Source organism: Lithobates pipiens, unplaced genomic scaffold, assembly GCF_037356315.1.
Source record: "Lithobates pipiens isolate NorthernLeopardFrog02 unplaced genomic scaffold, aLitPip1_a1.2 Scaffold_35, whole genome shotgun sequence".
In the NCBI taxonomy this organism is placed as follows: Eukaryota; Metazoa; Chordata; class Amphibia; order Anura; family Ranidae; genus Lithobates; species Lithobates pipiens.
The window spans coordinates 11,257,093-11,279,239 of record NW_027507811.1 but is presented as its reverse complement, the minus strand read 5'-3'; the positions used below and the strand labels follow the sequence as shown (position 1 = coordinate 11,279,239).

Genomic DNA, 22,147 nt, shown 5'->3' with positions numbered 1-22,147 from the left:
AACATGTTTCGCCCAGATGGGACTTCTTCAGGAAAAATGTGTTGCAATTGCCAATTGATGGGATTGGATGTCTCGAGCACTCGTTGAAATCCTTTCCGTACCGAAAAGTACCAAAACGAATTTTCAATTTAAAAATGCTTCAGTCCGCGGACCATTCTGACACACTATTGAATACTTTCACGAATCTCTGTGTTAGTTTTATTGATTCAATTAATTTATTCAGACCCAAACGGCGACATATTTCTCTTTTTGGTTATGAGCCAGTATAGGCCTATGCCCTAACCCAACTGACTTTCCAATGATACCATGTGAATTTATTATTGATACAGGGAGTTCTGGCGACTTTGTGCTAATTTTCTGGCTGCTCCAAATTTTCCTGAAGAAGCCCCATCTGGGCGAAACATGTTGAATAATCGCAGCTTTTTTTTTTTTTCCTGTATGGATAAAAGTCGTGTAATCCTGAAACGCCTTTCTACGCTATAATGGGCAAAATTGTTTTTTTATGAATGTATAAGTTATATTACTGTTTTGTATAATACAAATAAAATTATATTATTTTATCTATTTCTTTGTTAATTTTGTGATTCGATACCCTAAAAGTCCCAGGGGTTGGTGATTCCCCAGCCCCTTTCTTGGCCCCCCATTTTTTTTTAATGATCCACATGAAAATAAAAAATGATTTATGTATAGCCATAATATCCATAATCAAAAAGCATAGACCCTCCTTGGACTCTGTACATAATACAAACATGATAGATGCAATAAACGTATTTTAACATCAATTTCCTTATAATAAATGTAGCGCCGGGCTCCTGAAGAGAAACAAACAAGAGATTTCGGGGGGGCACACCCTAAAAAAAATGCACAAAGATGGTGGTCCTGAAGAGCACGCGCTATGTTTTTGTCAATTTAAATGTTCCTAAGACCATAGTTGGGTTTTAGGGTTAATTGTAGTAAATTATAGTCTCGACATCAGTTTGGCTGGGCTGTATTGTGTTCTGCCTGCCAATAGGTGTGGGTGTCACCTTTGGCAGGCAGTGTGGTTGGACGCATTGGGTGCCAATCTTTCTCGGAACCAATCAGTGGTGTGTGCGTTGTCTCGCTGTGTATTCTGGAAAAGGGTACTTAAGGTACTGAGGTCATGTGGTTCGAGGTTCCAGTCCAGAAGTATGTTCTGACTCCATGGTCCTGGTCCTCCTGACCAGCCCCCAGAGGCCCTCATGGCCTGGGGTGCGGATCCATCCTTTTTCCGAGTCTTGGGGCTGGCTAGCCCGAGGCACAGTAACTGGAAGGAGGGTTCCAAGGTGGTCCGGTGCCTTCATGGTTTTGGAGAGACCCAGCAACTGAAAACGCAACCAGGGGAGGACTCTTCAGAAGAGGGGCATACACAAGGCTGGCTGCTCAGCAAGAGCCTGGAAGCTAAGCTTGAAAGGACACCAGGTGAATCTGCACTCGTGCGGTATTGCCCGACCGGCTGCAAGATACTGGTACTGTATGAGAGTTCTCTAATTTCATCCTTTAGTTACAACCAAGTCTGTGAGAGAGGATTTTCATTCTAAAGTTCTACAACAAAGTCTGTGGCAGAGACTTTGCTTTATCTGTATCACCTGTTGGTTGCTAAATTCACCAAAAGGGGATTTATCCGATAGTTGTAATATCCAGTTGCGAATGGCTATACCCTGGATTGCATAGAGAGAGACATTCAAGTGTCAACAGTTCCAAGAGTACCTGAGCTTTTCAACCTATACCCTCTATTCCCTACTGAGAGACTGTGTTTTGTTCAACGTTTTGCAAATAAAAATCCCTAAAGTGGATCCAGTGTCAGTCTCTGCAGTTCATTGGGCCATCTACCACGGGAAACCCCTAGACGCACAAGAGGTCAAGAAGGTAACGGTAAGCCCAAAAATAATCAGCCGCTCCTTCGGGGGTCAGTGCTACATAAATATTCGAAAATTTTATAAATAGTCAAAGTCAAATATTCTGTAAGGCCGCGTACACACGGGCGGACTGTTCGCCCAACTTTGTCCGTCCAACAGTTTCAGCAAACAGTCCGCTCAAAATTAGCATGGACGGACATGCCCACACACGACGAACGAACAGTTTGCTGAAACCGTGCGCAATGACGTGAACGGCACGTACGACGGGACGAAAAATACGACGTCCTATACACTGCATTATAGCTTTCGCAACTTTGTTTGACGAACAAGCCTACACACGAGCGGACTGTTCGCTGAAACAAGGTTTCAGCGGACAGTTTTACGGAATTTCCGAAAAACCTTGTCCGTCAAACTGTCCGCTGAAACTGTCCGCTGAAAGCCCACACACGAGCGGACTGTCCGCCCAAACACTGTTCAGCGGACAAAGTTGGGCGAACAGTCCGCCCGTGTGTACGCGGCCTAAGTCTTTACTACAGCCAGCCCTCTACGTGTTTCGTCAAAGCTTTGTCAGGAAGTTTGAGGTAACCTTTAAAGTTCATGTAAATATGACAATCAGTATATTATATTTAAATCATAATTAACTATGAATTATAGCTCAGGGGGTTTAGTACACGCCCCACACTATATAAGGCCGCCAGCGCGGCGGCCTTGTGTAGTGTGTTCCGGCGTGCAGGGAAAGAGCAAGATAGGCAGGGACAGTGTGTTCTTTTCTCAGCCATCTGCAGGAGTTAAAGTGGGCGTTGTGTGCCTCGAGCACAGTATACACCTGTAGCTACCCTTTTTTGCTGGTGTTCTCTAATACAGGCATCTGCAGGAGTTAGTGGGTGTTGTGTGCCTCCAGCACAGTATATACCTGTATCTACCCTTTTATGCTGGTGTTCTCTAATACAGGCATCTGCAGGAGCTAGTGGGCGTTGTGTGCCTCCAGCACAGTATACACCTGTATCTACCCTTTATTGCTGGTGTTCTCTAATACAGGCATCTGCAGGAGTTAGTGGGTGTTGTGTGCCTCCAGCACAGTATACACCTGTATCTACCCTTTTATGCTGGTGTTCTCTAATACAGGCATCTGCAGGAGTTAGTGGGTGTTGTGTGCCTCCAGCACAGCACAGTATACACCTGTATCTACCCTTTATTGCTGGTATTCTCTAATGCAGGCATCTGCAGGAGTTAGTGGGTGTTGTGTGCCTCCAGCACAGCAGAGTATACACCTGTATCTACCCTTTATTGCTGGTGTTCTCTAATACAGCCATCTGCAGGAGTTAAAGTGGGTGTTGTGTACCTCCAGCACAGTATACACCTGAAGATACCCGTTATTGCTGGCGTTGTCTGTTGCATATCTTGCATATTAGCCTTTAAAATGAGCACTTTTGATTTCGAACAATCGAGTCCTATAGACTTTAATAGGGTTCTAAAGTTCATACAAATTTTCGTTTGAAGGTTCTGTTGTGAACCGAACCGGGGAGGGTGCTCAGCTCATCCCTAGTTGAGATAGACCTTTCAAAGAATAAGATACTGAGTATAAAAAATCCAGGGACTAAAAATCCCAAAGATGTCTAATTCGATGTTAAAGTGGTGTTTCCCCCCAAAATTCAAGAATAGTTTTCTGTGCAGTAAATGACCTAAAAAAAAATAATTGGATACATTTGTTTTTTTAACTTACCTTTTTCTCCCTGTTGCTATGCGGTCCCACGAAATATGCCTCTTCCAGTGGGCTAAACATGTCACTTCCCTTGGCACCTCCGCTCGCTAATGCTCCTGGTAAATGTGTGTCATCATTTCCCAGGAGTCAGTGGGCTGCGCTGAGGGCTAGGTTGCCATAACAACGGGGCGGCCGTTGTTATGTTAACCTGAATACTTTACAGCACCACTACGGCGCATTACTGCGCATGCGCGAGATCATGGATGGAACGGGCGGGAAGAGGATGCCCGTGGGCTTCACATGCCCACAGGCAAGATGAAAACCATCTGGATGGAAATTTATACGTTTATTTTTTTAAAGAAAACGGACATCATAAATCAAGCAAAACAGAAAAAGTGAGTTATATATTTCTATGTCATAATCTTTGTCATTTAGCAACAACAAAAAAAAAAGTTTTATACAGTGGAACACCACTTTAAGGCCTCTAGGAGCAAGAACAACAACTAAATAAATTCACTGAGTTTCACGTTTTGATAATTTGCGGACCATATTGATCCCTCCCCAGTGTGGTTGGATTTGTTCTGTCCCCCAGAATTTCGAGACCTGTGGCATCCATATCGTATTTTAGTTTAAAGTGCAATGAAACATTGTGGTCTTTGAACCCTATTTTAATGTTATGGCTGTGTTCGGCAATTCTCACCCGTAACATCCTTTTGGTAGGTCCTATATAGATAAGACCACAAGGGCACCTCAGGGCGTAGACCACGTGAGTACTGTTAGACCCCGTACACATGGTCGGAAATTCCGACCACAAAATCTGTCTGATTTTTTCTGACGGATTTTATCTGAAACTGATGTTGCATACACACGGTCGGACAAAGGCCGCGTACACACGGGCGGATTGTCTGCCCAACTTAGTCCGCTGAACCGTGTTTCAGCGGACAATCCACTCGTGTGTGGGCTTCAGCGGACTTTTTCAGCGGACAGTCTGACGGACTTAGTCTTTCGGAATTTCCGTAATTTTGTCCGTCCAAACTTGGTTTTGTCCGTCCAAACTTGGTTTCAGCGGACAGTCCGCTCGTGTGTAGGCAAGTTGGACGGACTAAGTATGGCGCATGCTCAGAAAGGATTTACACGGCCGAAGGTTGCATTGCAGTGTATTGGATGTTGTTTTTTTAGTCCCGTCGTACGTGCTGTACACGTCATCGCGCAAGCTTTCAGCGGACTGTCTGTTCATCGTGTTTGGTCAAGTCCGTTCATTCAAATGTTGGACGGACTGTCTGTCAGATTGTCTGACGAACTTAGTTGGGCAGACAATCCGCCCGTGTGTACGTGGCCTAAGTTGTCCCAAAATCCAATAGTTCGGAACGTGATAACGTTCGTTCGTTACGACAGGACTGCGTTCAGGCTAGTAGCCAATAGCTTTGCTCTCGTACTTTGACCTGAGCATGCGTGGCACTTTGTCCGATCGGAATTCTCTACAAAACAATTGGGAAAAAGTCAGATCGGATTTTGTTGTCGGAAAATTTGAGATCCTGCTCTCAAATTTTTGCCGTCGGAATCACCGACAGAAAAAGTCCGATAGGGCCCACACACGATCGGATGTTCCGACAATATAATCCGATTGGACCTTGTCCGTCGGAATTTCAGACCGTGTGTACGGGGGGCTTACAAGTAATGAACTGGTTAATGACAAAAATTACGATTATTAACTGGGGAAGAGAAACTTTCCAATGCTCTAATTGGTCTGGAGACCTCCCTATAGGCCTTACATTTCCTACAGGCGGCGAAAAAAAACGTTTTGATCCCAAAAAGTGGGTGGGCGTTTTGGTGGGTCCACTACTATTTTTATGATTTTGTCACAAAAGCACCCGACCTATCTACTGTTATAACCAGACTGAATACACAAGCACAATTTGAATCAATGCTTGCTTACAAAAATCATTCCATTACCACATTTAGTAAAAAATGGAAGACTTGGATATCCCACCCTGGAGCCTCCAATTATTTCAAAGAATGCAAATTCTAACTTACCCCACAGCCTGAAATAATCCGTTCAATTAACTAAGTAATAGGCGGATGTAGAACACTATCTATGTTATCCTCTAATCTCTGAATTTCCTATATTGTTAACCTCCCCCTTCCCAATGTTATTCCCTTACTTATAGTTGTACAGGCTGACTAGCGGCTCAATGTGGTGACCTCCCAGACCTACATTCGGGGGTAGGCTGGATTGGGCCATCAAGATTTGAACGAAGCCTATTTTATATGCCTTTACAATGTTTTTACATTACAATGACATGTACCATTTGCAACAATCTTAATTGTTATGTTCTCTTTTGATAAAATAAAAAATGTATGGATAAAAAAATAAAAAAATTATGGATAAAAAAATATATATTATTATAATACAGGATTTGTATAGTGCGGACAGTTTCTACAGCTCTTTACAACCTGAGGGCAGACAGTACAGTTACAATACAATTCAATACAGGAGGAATCGGAGGGCCCGGCTCGTTAGAGCTTATAATCTAAGAATATTATATATATATATATATATATATATATATATATATATATATATATATATATATATTTCTCTCCCCCTTGTTGGGAGTGGAGGTGACCCCCATCTATAAGGATATACAGTACATACACAGATCACAAGGTCGTGTTCGTACTTCGAGATACTGCAATTCCTCTGAGCTCCACAAGGTGGTGATCTCACGTCTACCTAGACAGGAAGTGATGTCAGGTACAGACAGGAAGTTCCGGGTTGAAGGTCAATCCGAGGAAGTAGAAAGAAGACATTGCTGGAAATGGCAGAAGAGGAGGTAATAAGATCTTATTTTCTATATACACCCAGTAACCCCCCCCCCCCGGTCATGTCCGTCCTCTTCCTCCATAGTCACTGTGACATGTTTTTATCTCCAGCAGATGATGATACACACATATATAGTGTGGAAACCTAGATTAACCCCTTCAAGGGCAGAACATTCCCCCATTTACGGGGCCGGAACATTTCCTTCATGTTGGAGATAAATTCTAGTAATATGTTCCTTTAAACAAACAGCCCTGACTAAAAATAGACAAGACAATGACCATCCTGACCATACATGACCTACAGAGGGCAATTATTACACCACACAGGCAGATTTACCCCTTCAGGATCAGAACGTTCCTCCAGTTACGGGGTCGGAACATTGTCTTCATTTTGTTGGTGTGTCACCTTTCCCACCAATCACCTTCTCACCTCATCAGTCTATACTAACGGATTATATGACTTTTATTAGTAGTGGGGGATTGGAATATGTATGTCTTTATTTTAGAAGGTTCAAATAGGAAGAAAGATGGAAAATTTAATTTGTAGAAAGAATGTCCTGAAAACAAATTTTTCCATATTGATCCAAGTCTCAGATATTCTTTCACACCATCCCCCACCATGATCAGGTAGATGGGTAACAATCACCGATAGGATTTATACACAATCATGTTTGTTACAACAAATGTTTTATTATATATTCAGAGTGGAAACATCGGGGATGATAATTGTTAAGTGCAATTCTCAAACCAATTGCTTTTCCTCTTTGTAATGCTGAGTTCAAATCTTATGCTTCTGATAGAAATGAAATACAGGAGATCTTTTCTGTAGCCCAAATCCAAGCTGAATGGCCCAAACGTTTATTGTTTGCACAGTTCTTATGCACTCAAAATTGACGAGTCATACGAAACAAAAGTACCATAATAAGGGAAAAAAAACAGCCTTTCCCCATCGTGTGGTCAGCAGATGGGCGTAGTCTGAGTGACTTTACACTTTTCACAATACCTATCTCTTAACACAGCAATTTTGTACAAATAATGTCAAGTCATAACTTAAGCTAGAACTCTGATCCTATCATTTTCCCCCTTTGACATCATCCTTCTCCCAACTCTGGGTCCTTACTCATAAGTTATAGCCAATACTTTCCTGAGTACTATCCCTGACCGCGGGTTGTCAGAGGAGAATAATGTCCTCATCCCCCAGTTCCATATCAGCATCTCAAAAGCAAAGAGAATCAAAGAGAAGGGTGACGTCAACTCATAATCCCAAACTCAGAGTTCTATAGGGCACCCCTATTCATTAATTTAACTTTCTTTTGAATTCTCTTGTATATACAACAATTAATAATTGTCATTATAGCAAAAGCAAACATAAGTATTAGTATAGGACTCAACATCCAATTAAGTATAGTAGTGGCGGTAGGGGACCACCCACTGAAAACATCGTACCAATGGTGGGTAGTTTCATCTCTTATCTGTGAAGATAAATGTATTAATTTTCCTTTATCTATAACTGCAGATATTAGATTATTTTGAAGGGTATGTTCCTGTGTCTCTATGTGTTTTCTAAGTATTTCGGACTCATTTAAGATTTGTTGTAAGGGCTCTAATGATATTATGAAAGGGGTAGTATCAGTAAGGTTATCTACCGTCCATTCTTGATTAAATATTCTATGTGCATCTGGTTCAAAAAGGAAAGTTTCATTCTGCCATTTAAGCATTTTAACGTTCTTTACACATGCTGAATAAGGAGCTGTTTTATTTTAACTTTCCATAGTTTCCTGATCATTTGTAACTAAACAAATATGTTGTGGTCCTATCTCCATAAATCTGTTTCCTACACTTACTGGTAGTCTCTGAAACTTACATATATTAGATTGATGTTTCAATAAACAAGGTTCATAGACTGGAGAACTTCTTCCACAAGCTATTCCCTTATTAGTTTTAGCACATAGACTTAGATCATGAGTCATGTTTTGTGTATCTACATAATGTCCATAGATCTCAGGATACCAAAATTCAGGTAGATCCTTTCCTATCAAGAGTGGCATTACTATTAACTTACACATTACCTCAATCCTTTCTACTTTATATATACATCAAATCTTCCAGCACACCATCTTTCCTCACATTCAACTTCTTTTCCTGGTACTTCAAACCATGTACTTTCTAAATTTAAACCCTTGAAATAGTTCATCCAAGTGTGATAATTCCCCAATCGTAGCTCATCTCGAGCTCTATTAATTTGAATGTGATAAGATAGTGTAGAGAAAGCACATTGAGTAATGTTTATGAACTTTTGATTTGCTTTCCACAACTACAAACTGGCTAGTGCTGTGTGATTAACCATAATATTGAGATATTTAGTTAACTGTACCTGGCTAATTTGTGTTTCAAATGTTGTAGGTAACCATTTGCTTGTGATTATTAAACTATCAGCTATGTGACTTCCTGCACGTTTCCACTTATTTTGTATCATTTCCATCTGTATCCCATTCATTACTCCCATTCCGGTTCCTGCAGCTCCCAGAACTGTATCATACCATTCTTGTCGATACCTACACTCTGGTAGCTGGGGAAAAGTTACATTAAATTTGATTTTTGTTTTCTGTTGTGATACCGAAACATTTATGCAAGATTTAGGAATAGGAGTTAATACAGAGGATTCAAAGATGGTAGGTAGAGTGTCCTCTATCTTTATATCGAAACCATAATGTTGCCATTGTATATATCCTCCTGTTGTTTTACCTGATTTCCTTATTGGTACAAAATACCATGCTGCACAAATATAAGTTGCAGATTGATTTGCACTAATAGGACCTGTTAGATTGAATTGTTCACTTCCACTTACTGGTCTGGGACCCTTTCCTCTCTGTAGGTTCCTGTAGGTTTGGGAATCTGGGGTAGAAAGTAACATTTGTGTTTTGTCAAATACTTCCCTCCATGTTTCAGATGGACCTAACTTATGACATTTATGTGGTGTGTTATTAAAGGGTCATGGTAAATTATCCCTCCAATGCAGTGGCGGCTGGTGAAGTTTTTGGATGGGGGGGCGCCAGACCCCGCCCATCATGACCCCGCCCATCATTTTGGCCCCTCCCACTTCCCATAAAACACGCCCTTTATGTAATCTGAAAAAAAAATTGGCGTGGGTTCCCCCCTCCGAGGGCATACCAGGCCCTTAGGTCTGGTATGGATTCCAAGAGGAACCCCCTACGGCGTGGGGGTCCCCCCAGATCCACACCAGACCCTTATCCGAGCACGCTACCCGGCCGGCCAGGAAAGGGGGTGGGGACGAGCGGGCGCCCCCCCCCTCCTAAGCCGTACCAGGCCCCACCCCAAAGCACCTTGTCCCCATGTTGATGAGGACAAGGGCCTCTTCCCGACAACCCTGGCCGTTGGTTGTCGGGGTCTGCGGGCGGGGGGCTTATCGGAATCCGGGAGCCCCCTTTAATAAGGGGGCCCCGGATACCGGCCCCCCACCCTATGTGAATGAGTATGGGGTACAATGTACCCCTACCCATTCACCTGTGAAAAAAAAGTACAAAAAAAACACAACACCGGGTTAAAATATTTTATTGCACAGCTCCGGGGGTCTTCCGTCTTCGGGGGTCTTCTCGCCGGACTCCTCCGCTATCTTCTTGTAGCTCTTTTGCTAGCGGAGGAGCCCGGCTTTCTTTCTCGCCGCCGGCCTCTTCTCCCGACTTCGGGGGTCTTGTCCCCCTCTTCGGTTCTTCTGCCAGGCCACTGCGCCTTCTTATAGCTCTTTTACAGGTGGTGGCCCGGTCTTCTGTCGCCGCCGCCGCCGCCGCCCGTTCTTCTTCTTCTTCTCCAGGAGATGTTGCCTCTACGATCTCCCTGGCCGGAATGCCAGGGACGTGCTGCGCTGCCACTTATATAGGGACAATGGGGCGGTGTCACATGGGTTGATGTCACATGGGTTGGTCACATGGGTTGATGTCACATGGCGACTGTGACATCAACCCATGTGACCAACCCATGTGACATCAACCCATGTGACACCGCCCCATTGTCCCTATATAAGTGGCAGCGCAGCGCGTCCCTGGCATTCCGGCCAGGGAGATCGTCGAGGCAACATCTCCTGGAGAAGAAGGAGAAGAAGAAGAAGAAGAAGAAGAACGGGCGGCGGCGGCAGCGATAGAAGACCGGGCCACCGCCTGTAAAAGAGCTATAAGAAGGCGCGGTGGCCCGGCAGAAGAACCGAAGAGGGGGACAAGACCCCCGAATTTGGAAGAAGAGGCCGGCGGCGAGGAAGAAAGCCGGGCTCCTCCGCTAGCAAAAGAGCTACAAGAAGATAGCGGAGGAGTCCGGCGAGAAGACCCCCGAAGACGGAAGACCCCCGGAGCTGTGCAATAAAATATTTTAACCCTGTGTTGTGTTTTTTTTTGTACTTTTTTTCACAGGTGAATGGGTAGGGGTACATTGTACCCCATACTCATTCACATAGGGTGGGGGGGCCGGTATCCGGGGCCCCCTTATTAAAGGGGGCTCCCGGATTCCGATAAGCCCCAAGCCCGCAGACCCCAACAACCAACGGCCAGGGTTGTCGGGAAGAGGCCCTTGTCCTCATCAACATGGGGACAAGGTGCTTTGGGGTGGGGGGGGCCGCACGCCCCCCCCTCCCCCAAGGCACCCCCCCCATGTTGAGGGCACGCGCCTCGTCCCCACCCCCTTTCCTGGCCGGCCGGGTAGCGTGCTCGGATAAGGGTCTGGTGTGGATCTGGGGGGGGACCCCCACGCCGTTTTTTCGGCGTAGGGGGTTCCCTTTGGAATCCATACCAGACCTAAGGGCCTGGTATGCTCTCGGAGGGGGAACCCACGCCAAATTTTTTTTCAGAAATTTGGCATGGAGTTCCCCCTTCAGAGCTCATTCTCTGATTGGCCACGGCAAAAGTCGCCTGGCCTGGGGAAACCTTTCTGGCTGTGAAAGCTTTTTGCATTCATTCAGCTAAATGCATGAACATTCTCAACAAAGTAGAAACTAGAAAGCCTTTATGCGGTGACTCACCTGTCTCACTGTCTGGCAGCTCCGCTCGGGCTAAGGAACGGAGCTGCCAACGTCACTTCCGGGTTTTGTGAAGCAGCCGAAAGCCGGAAGTGACTGCCTGTCTAAGAATGACAATGCTCCCGCCCGTAGAATCACAGTGATTTTACGGGCGGAAGCTAGTCGGCGTTCTGCAGTGCGCCGCAAGGCGGGTTTTTAACCCGCAAATGAAGCGCCATGGATGCAATCTTGTGATTGCATCGACGTGGCGTTTCTCATAGTGCACTGTGACCGGCGCCACAGTACACTATGTCAAATTGTTAAATGACATTTTTTTTTTTTTTTTAATGTCTTAAAGGGCCCTTTTTTTTTTTTTTTTTTTTAACTTTTTTTTTTTATTTTTTTTACTTTTTTTTTTTTTACACCTAGGGAGAGAGGGGGGCGGCGCCCGGGCGCCCCCTATGGGCGGGCCGCCACTGCTCCAATGGAAAGTTATGTTTACTTGTGCTTATGACTTAGCTTTTATCCACACTACTGGTGAATCCACATTCTGCATCATGTAAAAAGGACCCTCCTTTCCTGTTACAGTGAAATTTCCCACAGTATACCATTCATAGTAAGGATATTGCGTTATACTCTTATCCTGATTTATCCATCTAAGATCAGTACTGTTTTCATGAACTGTTACATTGATACCGGGAGTCCATGTGTAAACAAACATTTGAAAACATTCAAGCACTATTATCATAGTTAGAAAGATCATCATTCTGTTTCTCTCGGTTCAGGACTCTTTTTGCAGTGTGATGCGTGGATCCAGGCTGCTTTTCCCTCCAACTTGACCGATGTGGGAGTGGTCAGCAGTACTTGATATGGTCCTTCAAACCGTGGCTCTAAAGCTTTTCTGGTATGTTTCTTTACATAGACCCAATCTCCGGGGCTCAGCGAATGAGTACCTGCTATAGAGTTGGGATCTGGAAGGGAAGAATACACATTCTTGTGGATCTTGGTTAGATGCTGTTGTAATTGTATCACATATGCAGTCAAACTATCACATTGCAATTGCATACTCTGTGGAAAGTATAAACCTAATCTAGGTGCATTCCCAAAAAGTATCTCATATGGAGACAACCCTGTTTTTCCTGTTGGGGTATATCTTATGGAGAACAAAGCCAAAGGCAGGCATTCTGGCCATGGCTTGTTTAACTCTTGCATGGCTTTCTGTATTTTTAGCTTTATTGTCCCATTTACTCTTTCTATTGATCCTGAACTCTGTGGGTGATAAGGGGTGTGGAAACTCTGTTGAACCCCTAACATGGTCATCACATTCTGCATTACTTCACCTGTAAAGTGTGTCCCCCTATCTGATTCTATTGTTTCAGGTAATCCGAACCTTGGGATTAATTCAGTGATCAGTTTCTTAGCCGTGGCTTTTGCTGTGGCTGATTTTAATGGATATCGATGCACACAAGTACAAATTCAAAGGGGCCACTTTTTGGCAACTGTATGTAGTCAATTTGCAGCCTTTGAAAGGAGTACTGGGCCCGAGCTTGGTGTTTTCGTGGCGTTTTTACTTTTTGTCCTGGATTATTCAGGAGACAGATTTGGCATGCTGCACAGTAGTGTTTCTGGCCATACTACTGAATCCTGGTGCAAGCCATCCTTGGTTCACAATTCTATACATGGAATTGGAACTGACATGGGTAGGTAGGTGGATTGCCATGGCCATGGCTGGATACAGAGACGCCGGTAGGCATACTTTACCTCCTGCCCTCCATACATTGTCAGGGTCAATTTGGGCTCCCATCCTTACCCACTTGTCTCTTTCACTGTCCGCCGCTTGCTCCTGTAGCTTGCTCAACTGTTGCCATGAAGGCTTTACTGTACTGGCCACTGCCACTGTCTCAGGGTACATCTCTTTCTGGGCTGCCTGTTTCGCAGTTAAATCTGCAAAGGCATTTCCTTTTGCTTCCCTTGTCTTTGCACTTGTGTGTGCCGCTATCTTCAAGATGGCTACCCTTTTAACTTTTTGAAGATGTGTCAAAACCCGTTTTATTCCTTCCGCATGCTTTACTGGTGTGCCTGCTGCTGTCTGATACCCTCGAGCTCTCCATATATGGCCGAAATCGTGCGCTACACCATAAGCGTAGGCAGAGTCAGTGTAAATATTTCCTTCTTGTCCTTGCGAATATTCTAAGGCTTGTTCTAAAGCTTTTAATTCTGCTTCCTGTGCTGACATGTGGGCTGGTAAGGGCTGCGCTTCAATCACCTGTGTATCAGTTACTACTGCATATCCTGTGTGATATCTTCCTTTATCATCAGCAAATCTGCTGCCATCTATATACAAAGTGTGCTCAGCGTCTAAAATTGGTGTATCTATAACATGAGGGAACCCCATTGTCTCTTGTTCCATGAGCTGAAAACAGTCGTGTTCAACTATCTCTCTAAACAGAAGATTGTCAGTTTCCTCATCTCCTTCCTCCTTATTCCCCCTTGTCAAATCTGGTGACTGAAGAGGCAAAAAGGTGGCCAAATTTAAAGTTGTACAGCGCTGAAAAGTGACATTTGGAGGTAAAAGTAAAGTACACTGTAACCTTAGTTGCCTAGCCATTGAAATGTGTTTGGGCTGTACTTGAGACAAGATTGCATGTATGTCATGTGTGGTGTGCACTACAACTGGATTGTCTAGAACAATTTCTGATGACTTATCTATAATTATTGACACTGCTGCTACCGCCCGTACACAGGACGGTGAACCTCTGGACACTGGATCTAGTGCTGCTGAGAAGTAAGCAACGGGCCTTTGTTTTATATGTGACTGTGTCAAAATTCCTGTTGCATGTCCGGTGATCTCAGCAATGTATAAATGGAATGTCTTTGTATAATCAGGGATACCTAGAGCCGGTGCAGAAATCAACAACTGTTTCAAAGTGACAAACGACTCATAAGCTACTTCTGTAAGCATATACGGTACAATTTTCAAACAATCGTGTAATGGCTGCATCAAAAAGCTAGCGTGGGGTATCCATTGTCTACAATATGACACGATACCCAGAAACATACGCAATTGTTTGAAATTTCGTGGGGGTAAGATTCCCTTTATCGCCTGTACTCTCTCGTCTGTGAGATGTCTTGTTCCTTGTGATATGCAATGTCCTAAGAAGACAACTTTTTCCTGACACACTTGTAACTTTTTCCTGTTAACCTTGCAACCCTTTTTTGCCAAGAATTGCAAAAGTGCCAAAGTGGCATGGAGACATGTTTCCCTATCTGGACATAGAGAAAGAGATGGTGCCCTCTAAGTGCAGCAGTAAAGTTGCTCAAATTTATTAGAAATGGTTAAAAAACACTCACATTAAATTAGTGGTGTACAGGCACATCAGGGATAAAATGTTTCATCCGTAAGTCCACTTTTTTTGACCGATGGTTGGTGTTTTGGTCTATTCCATGTATTTCCTTGGAGTGGTCAGAGCAATCAGGGTAGTGCTGGTAGCTTTGGTGCCTTTAGTCCGGTGTTCGGGGAGTCGATGTCCTCAGGAGACGGGCTAGGCAGACCAAAACACCAACCATCGATCAAAAAAAGTCAGATGCCGGAAACTTTGCCTTACAGCCCTGCGAGTCGCCCTCATGGACTTACGGATGAAACATTTTATCCCTGATGTGCCTGTACACCACTAATTTAATGTGAGTATTTTTTAACCATTTCTAATAAATTTGAGCAACTTTACTGCTGCACTTAGAGGGCGCCGTCTCTTTCTCTATTTCCTGGTTTCCTAGAGCTTCTTCTTGCTTTAAGACTGGCAGCCTTTTAGGGTACAGCCTGTACTGCTGATCCCCCTCACGGACCACCCTGATGATCCACAAAGACCCTGAACTTCTCATCGACGATACTGGTGTGTGGACATATCTAAAACTCACACAAAAACTGATATACTTTGGCTACATAAAAACGACCAATCTTTTATACTAACAATTTTTTACACTAATATTTTGTGACTATACTACAATATATTCTTGGGATCCCCAGCGAGCGCCATATTACCCTCCTTCCCTATCTGGACAGCATAGCAATAGGTCATCCACATATTATAGCAATACACAAGAGTCTGGAGGTAACCATTCCTCTAGCACTGTTTGTAGAGCCTGTGAATAGAGGGTTGGCGAATGCGCCATTCCTTGCGGTAGGCGTGTCCAGGTTAGTTGTTTATTTTTGAAGGAAAATGCGAACCATAGTTGGCATTCTTCCACCAATGGCACAGAAAAGAAGGCGTTAGCCAAGTCTATTTCCAAAAAATGCGTACTGGTGGATGGCACCTGTGACAACAGTGTGTGGGGGTTTGGTACTAAAGGTGTCATGGGTGCCAAGATTTTATTCACTGCCCGCAAGTCCTGTACCATTCTATATTTGACTTGACTGTCAGTGCCGGGCTTCTTTTTTACTGGATACAAGGGAGTATTAGCGGGTGATTTTACTTCCTTCAATGCCCCCGCTTTAAGCAGAGATTGTATTTGTGTAGCTATAGCTGCTTCTTGCGGCGCACTAAGGGGATATTGTTTCAGCTGGGGTAGGACGGCACCTGGAATCAACTGCAATTTAACTGGGGAAACAGGTAGTAAACCAACATCTGCTTGATGACTTTCCCACAAATCTTCTGGGAGTGTCTGCAGAGCCTGATATATATCTGGAGGAGGGTGACACAGAATTTCGGGCTCCTCCTCAAAATATTGGATCACATTACACGTGTCGAGGTGTTGTTCCTCATCTATCGTTAATGTTACTGTACCATCCGTATGATATGCAATATTGGCTCCCAATTTTTGTAAAATATCTGCTCCCAGCAGATTTGTTGGTGCTCCCCGTGATATTAAAAACCGAGTAAGAAAAATCCAACTTTAACCTTCAGGGGCTTTGTCAGGGGAGCGTCAGATAAAATTCCATCATACCCCGTAATTAATACTGTTTCAGTGGACTCCTGGCCGGGCCGTATCACCGAGTCTGAAAGCAGGCTGCGCGAAGCTCCACTGTCCACTAAACATGAGATGTTTTTATTGTCTATTTGTATTGGGATGTGTAACATTTTTTTATGTGATTTTCCTAAGACAGGAGCGAGTCATGCCCTCTGATCCTCCGATTGATTAGGACTGGAGGCCTGCCTAGATCCATATCTAGTATCAAACCTGGCTGGAGATGAAAAGTCGTCTCCCTCATCTCTCATTCTTCTCCTACAATAGCGTTTCATGTGGCCAATTTTGTTGCAGTAGTGACAAGTCAAAGGTTTTCGATACTGTCCATATTCCCTATCTTGTGGGGTGGTTATGGCATTAACAGTAGGGTGTCTTCGGGTTTTCGTCTCTACCAGGTCAGCCTCTATTCCCTGTGCTTTTTGCAACAATGTTCCTCTATCTCTAGTTGCTCTCCACTCCGGTGTACAGGCTTTCAGTCTTTCACTTATCTGTGGAATTAATCCTTCCATAAATTGTCTATTGAAGGCTCGGATCGTAGTTGGCTGAGCCAAATCCAATCCTTCATCTGCCATCATACTTTCCATAGATAAGTAAAAGTCTGATACTGTCTGTCCTGGAGTTTGTTTCATGGGTGATATGGACCCTCTCTCTATTTGTTTTGCCATACAGAAAGCTTCCAACCTAACAACAAATGGGGCCCTTGAATCTATGTGTCTGACGTGTCCTGCCTGTTGGTTGCCGCCTGAGTCAAAATGGTCTATAGGTCGGTGCGGACCTATTTCTGCCACAAATTGCTGAAACAGAGTAGGAGTCATTTTATGTCTACACAAATCTTCCCCATCTTGCCATGTTGCATCATGTGTATCCATCAACTGTCTTACAAATCTACAAAACGCAGATGGTTTTCGCTACTGGGTCTGGGGCATTCTGTATTAGTGCCATAAGGGCGTCTGGTGTCCATGGTGCCCAGGTCCTTATCTGCATCCTACGAGTAACAGTAGGTGGGGCATTTGGATGGGCTACTTGTCCGAATTCCGGATTATTTACCTGTACAATGTGTGTATCAGTGCGTACGGGGGCTACAGTTTCTGGATGAGGTTTTTGTGCCCCACAATGCACACACTCTATTGCCCATTCTGGGTTTTGTGTTCCACAAACCTGACAAACCCATCCCCTGCCTTGGAGTGAAGGATATATCTTATATGGTTTATGTTCTATGTCAGTGTATGAGGGTGGAATGGCTGAGCTGGGGTCAACCAGAGCCTCAGCATTTTTTGTTCTTCTATCCTTCATGTCCCAACCATCACAATCTGGGTTATATTTCCACCCCTCCTCTTTCGCTCTATTAGAGACCTCAATTAAGCACTGAACCTGACGCATCCATTGCTTCTCTAACACCTCTCCTTGTCTGTCCCTTTTTATTTCCTTCCACACATCTGGGTCTAAACCCGCTGCTCCTTTTACCTTGAATTTATGAAGTATGGTTTTTAAATTTTGTGCTTCATCTGTCCCATATATGTTCTTAATTATCTGTGGCACCGTATAGTGGGCCACAGTTCCTTGACGGGGTTTTGTGTACCTCTGACCCATTCTAACAGTCCGTGCCTAGGTAGCGTGTGGGACACTGTTATATGTCCCAAAAGATAAAAGTGTGTATGCGGGACCCTACAACAGTTCCTCATTGCCTTCCTCCTAGGGTGCTAGAATACTAAAAAAAAACCTCCCCGGGATGAGATTTCTGAAATCGAATTACTTTATATGCTAGCCAACTGACAAATATTATGACCAGACTGACGGCTACAACATATACAAGCATTCCTTTAAGTGGCCAGGTATCCGACTAGATCTCCGGGCTTATGGAGACCTTATTCCCCCCCGTATCTCGGATCCCTCTCGTGCACTCTTATCCCTGCTTTATGGAGCAGACAGGGCTTATACTTTTAACCAGTCTTATGGTTTATGACTTAGATGTGAAGGTTAAGCATAGGCGCGTAACCACCCGAAAGGGCGCTTTCACTTGCCTAGTTCATCAATCCTCCTTCTAATTCATACCATCCTAAACATGGCTCATTCTTTCACCCAACATGGACAGACAACAAATTATCAGCAAAACAAAGGTATAATAGTTCAAGACTCACCCCTACAGAGGTTGCAGTTAATATGCTGCGTGGAGACCCGTTTCTGACAGAACTGACTAAAGGCATAAATCAGGGAAGCTCAGAGTATAAAGAGAAATAAAGGCTTTCTCTTACCTGGCCAGGCTTCGTGGTCTGTGGTTCCCGAAGTGCCCCAGTGTTATGGCTCCGTCAGCTCCTTTTCGTCCACCTCTAGTAGGATCATTGATGAGTCCCTGTTCTTCGGGCGCCAAAATTGTTAAGTGCAATTCTCAAACCAATTGCTTTTCCTCTTTGTAATGCTGAGTTCAAATCTTATGCTTCTGATAGAAATGAAATACAGGAGACCTTTTCTGTAGCCCAAATCCAAGCTGAATGGCCCTCTGACGTTTATTGTTTGCAGTTCTTATACACTCAAAATTGACGAGTCATACGAAACAAAAGTACCATAATAAGGGAAAAAAAACAGCCTTTCCCCATCGTGTGGTCAGCAGATGGGCGTAGTCTGAGTGACTTTACACTTTTCACAATACCTATCTCTTAACACAGCAATTTTGTACAAATAATGTCAAGTCATAACTTAAGCTAGAACTCTGATCCTATCAATAATATTGTTGTTAAATAAGAGTATAAAGAGGAGGATGAGGAGTATGGTGTGATGAAGCAGCTTTTAGAAGGACATCATGATGGAGCAATCAAGTAACATAAACCCACCAGAGAGATGTCCCCGTCCTCTGTATTCCCGGGATTCCACACAGGAAGATCACACCATCCCCCACCATCATCAGGTAGATGAGGAACAATCACTGGTAGTTATACATTATGCACAAGCATGTGTGTTACAATAAATGTTTTATAATATATTTCAGATTGGAAACCTTGGCTATGATAATATTTTTGTCAAAGAAGAGTATAAAGAGGAGGATGAGGAGTATGGGGTTATGGAGGAGTTTTCAGAAGGACATAAGGATATGATGGAGTCGCCTAATACCAGGAACCCACCAGAGAGATGTCCCCGTTCTCTGTATTCCCGGAATTCCACACAGGAAGATCACACCATCCCCCACTGTTACAAGGTTGGTGGGACGGAGAATCTAGAACATTCACTTACAGAGACAATGTGTGGATTTTTTATGTGATGTCACAATATTAAAGCTCTTATTTTACAGAAGATTTTCTCTCTCATTTTCTTGGTTTAGAGTGGAGATCCAATCGATATAGAATTTGAGGTGAAATCAGAAGAAGAAGAAGAGAGGTATGTGAGGGATGATCAGCAGTCTATGGAGGAGGATGGAATAACGGGGACATTTATAGAGGAGGACACTCCTACAGAGATCAGCACAGGTGGGTCATTAACACTAAATCCATTCCTCCACCCATACTGCTCACTGATTGGTCCAGAGTAGGGCGGGGGCTGGGTGATATCAGCCTGTAATCCCCTGGTCACTTTCCTGAGTTGTGTTCCCCGTCCTGTATTCCTGGATTTCTCTCCGATAATCTTCCTTCTCTGTGCTGCCGACACAATTTATGTCTCTAGACTGGATTTATGGAGATTCTGGGGATCAGCAAAATGTTGACTCTTACTATAGGCATTGCTCAACCTAGGCACCAGTGGTATGTGTCTTGGGTCTTCTGCCCCATGCCAGGGTATAGCAGGGTCTCTATCTTTGCCATTTGGGATTACTTGCTCTGTTGTCTGCTGGTTGTGCCGGGTGTATATGGAATATGTCTGTATAGTCTCAGACCCAAGTCACTGAGTGCAGTCTCAGGAGATGGGAGGAGCGGTGTGGGACCTCTGCAACTTGTCTCCAGTAAACATTTAATCCACCACTGATTACCGAATAACAATATTATGAATCCTGACCCTTCACTATATAATATATATTGTCCATTACATAATTCTGATACTAATATATAATATGTATTCTCTTTTGTTACACCCATTTCCTACCAGCTGGACATTTTATATCTGATGATGTGATTGGAGGACAGACTTTTACATGTTGATAATAATGTGATAACATCCTCAGACTTTGGAACCTTAAACAGAAAGTGATAATGGGGGAGGAGTCAATAACCCAATGATGGGGGGTCTTCAGGATCAGTCCAGTCTTCATCTTGGTTGTTCTCCCCCCATCCTCACTCTCTGACCTCTGGTGGGGCTCAGCCCCGCTGTTATTCATGACTAAATCATGGACTAAACAAGGAAGTGCAGGACTTCTTGAGTTGGGAAGATGGCAATGAGTGATAGAGGGGGAGGGGACACTCGTCCTATAATCCCCTCATCACTGTCACTCCTATAGAAGACAGTTCTCGTTGTTTCCTCCCTCTCTGACTAAGGTCCATGAATAAAGAAATGATCTGGTAGGAGATCAGAGGACCCATTTACTAGATAAGAGATAAGATGCAGGAAAGATGGCGAGCAATCATAGGACAAGCAAAGCAAAATGTTTTAGCAGAGGAGGGACTAAATACCCTCCCAGCAGCCAGCATCAGGTGAAGACCGATTACTAGAAGCTGCTGGGTGACACCTGCTGGTGGACACTGAAACTACAACCCTCCATCCAGGGTGCCACAGTGTAATCCAGATCCTAACAGGTGCGCCTACTTGTCCGTTAATCTCCTTGCAGTCACTCCAATGAAAGACAGGCTTTGCTGATTCTTTCCTCACTCTCTGACTAAGGTCCATGAATAAAGAAATGATCTGGTAGGAGATCAGAGGACCCATTTACTAGTTACCTTGAGGGGGGGAATTGTAAGATCCTCAGAGACAAAGCTGCCTGATGTGGGCGGAGTCCTGGTTTAGGGGAACCAATCAGCTCATGTCTAGTAATATAATAATAGTAGGGGCGCTGAACAAATATAAATATCAATCACAAATGTGAAACTTTGATAATCATATAACATCTAAAGTGATGAACAGCCTATCACCAAAAATGGTAAAAAGCAAAAAAATTACAAACAAATATATGATAAGAAAAAGAATAAATAAAGTTCCAATTGGATACTGAAACCAAAAAAGAATATATAAATATAGATCCAAAGTCCAAAACAGTGATTCTTTCAGTGAAAAACTCCTTCTGAATCCATATACCAGAAAAACGGCTGGAATCTTCTACAAAGAAGTGACACGTCCTTTCACCAAGACTTATGGACATAGAAAACACCCCAAAATGTGAAGATAAAGTTGTCTTCTTACCAGATGCTGTTGACTACTTTATTTAAAAAGATAGTCAAATAGGCTTATGCAGGTGAATTCCCTGCTCACATGGAATAAGGTGGACCTCGTATGGACAGAAGCTTCTCCTCATAGATTCAGACAGGTCATAAAAAAAAGCCAAACAAAATACATAGCGTGACACCGTTTAATAATAAAAATAAATTTTCTAGTAATAATCTTTGTATTTCTATTTTAGTAGATGGACGGGAGATGAGGAAAACCTCAGAGGATTGTCTCACTTTGTCTCCAGACTGTAAAGTAGAAGATGAGGACATCACACAGTATAGTCCAGGAGAAAACCCGACTACCTCAAATGTCCATCCGGCACCACACAGTGTAGATGGACCATCGTATTCCTCTTATCCTGAGGAACCTCAGACTGTGCGGGACGGTGCCGGACCATCGTATTCCTCTTATCCTGAGGAACCTCAGACTGTGCGGGACGGT

The 22,147-nt window shown here is 43.8% G+C and overlaps 3 protein-coding genes across 3 annotated transcripts in view; all 3 read left to right on the top strand.

Moving 5' to 3' along the window:
• Positions 1 to 22,147, top strand: part of LOC143955485 (uncharacterized) — a 337,730-nt gene that overhangs the window by 75,907 nt on the left and 239,676 nt on the right. The gene's annotated exons all lie outside the window — the stretch shown is intronic.
• Positions 1 to 22,147, top strand: part of LOC143956087 (uncharacterized) — a 73,511-nt gene that overhangs the window by 43,363 nt on the left and 8,001 nt on the right. The window lies entirely within an intron of this gene.
• Positions 6,367 to 20,676, top strand: LOC143956021 (uncharacterized). Its single transcript, XM_077466154.1, has 3 exons — positions 6,367 to 6,413; positions 19,350 to 19,556; positions 19,680 to 20,676. Exons 1-3 carry the CDS (start codon positions 6,399 to 6,401, stop codon positions 19,884 to 19,886), a joined length of 429 nt encoding a protein of 142 aa, XP_077322280.1. The 5' UTR covers positions 6,367 to 6,398; the 3' UTR covers positions 19,887 to 20,676.

Coding starts and splice junctions, on each gene's coding strand:
- LOC143956021 (XM_077466154.1), top strand. Junction 19,557..19,679: donor CCATCCCCCACTGTTACAAG/GTTGGTGGGACG, acceptor TTCTTGGTTTAG/AGTGGAGATCCAATCGATAT.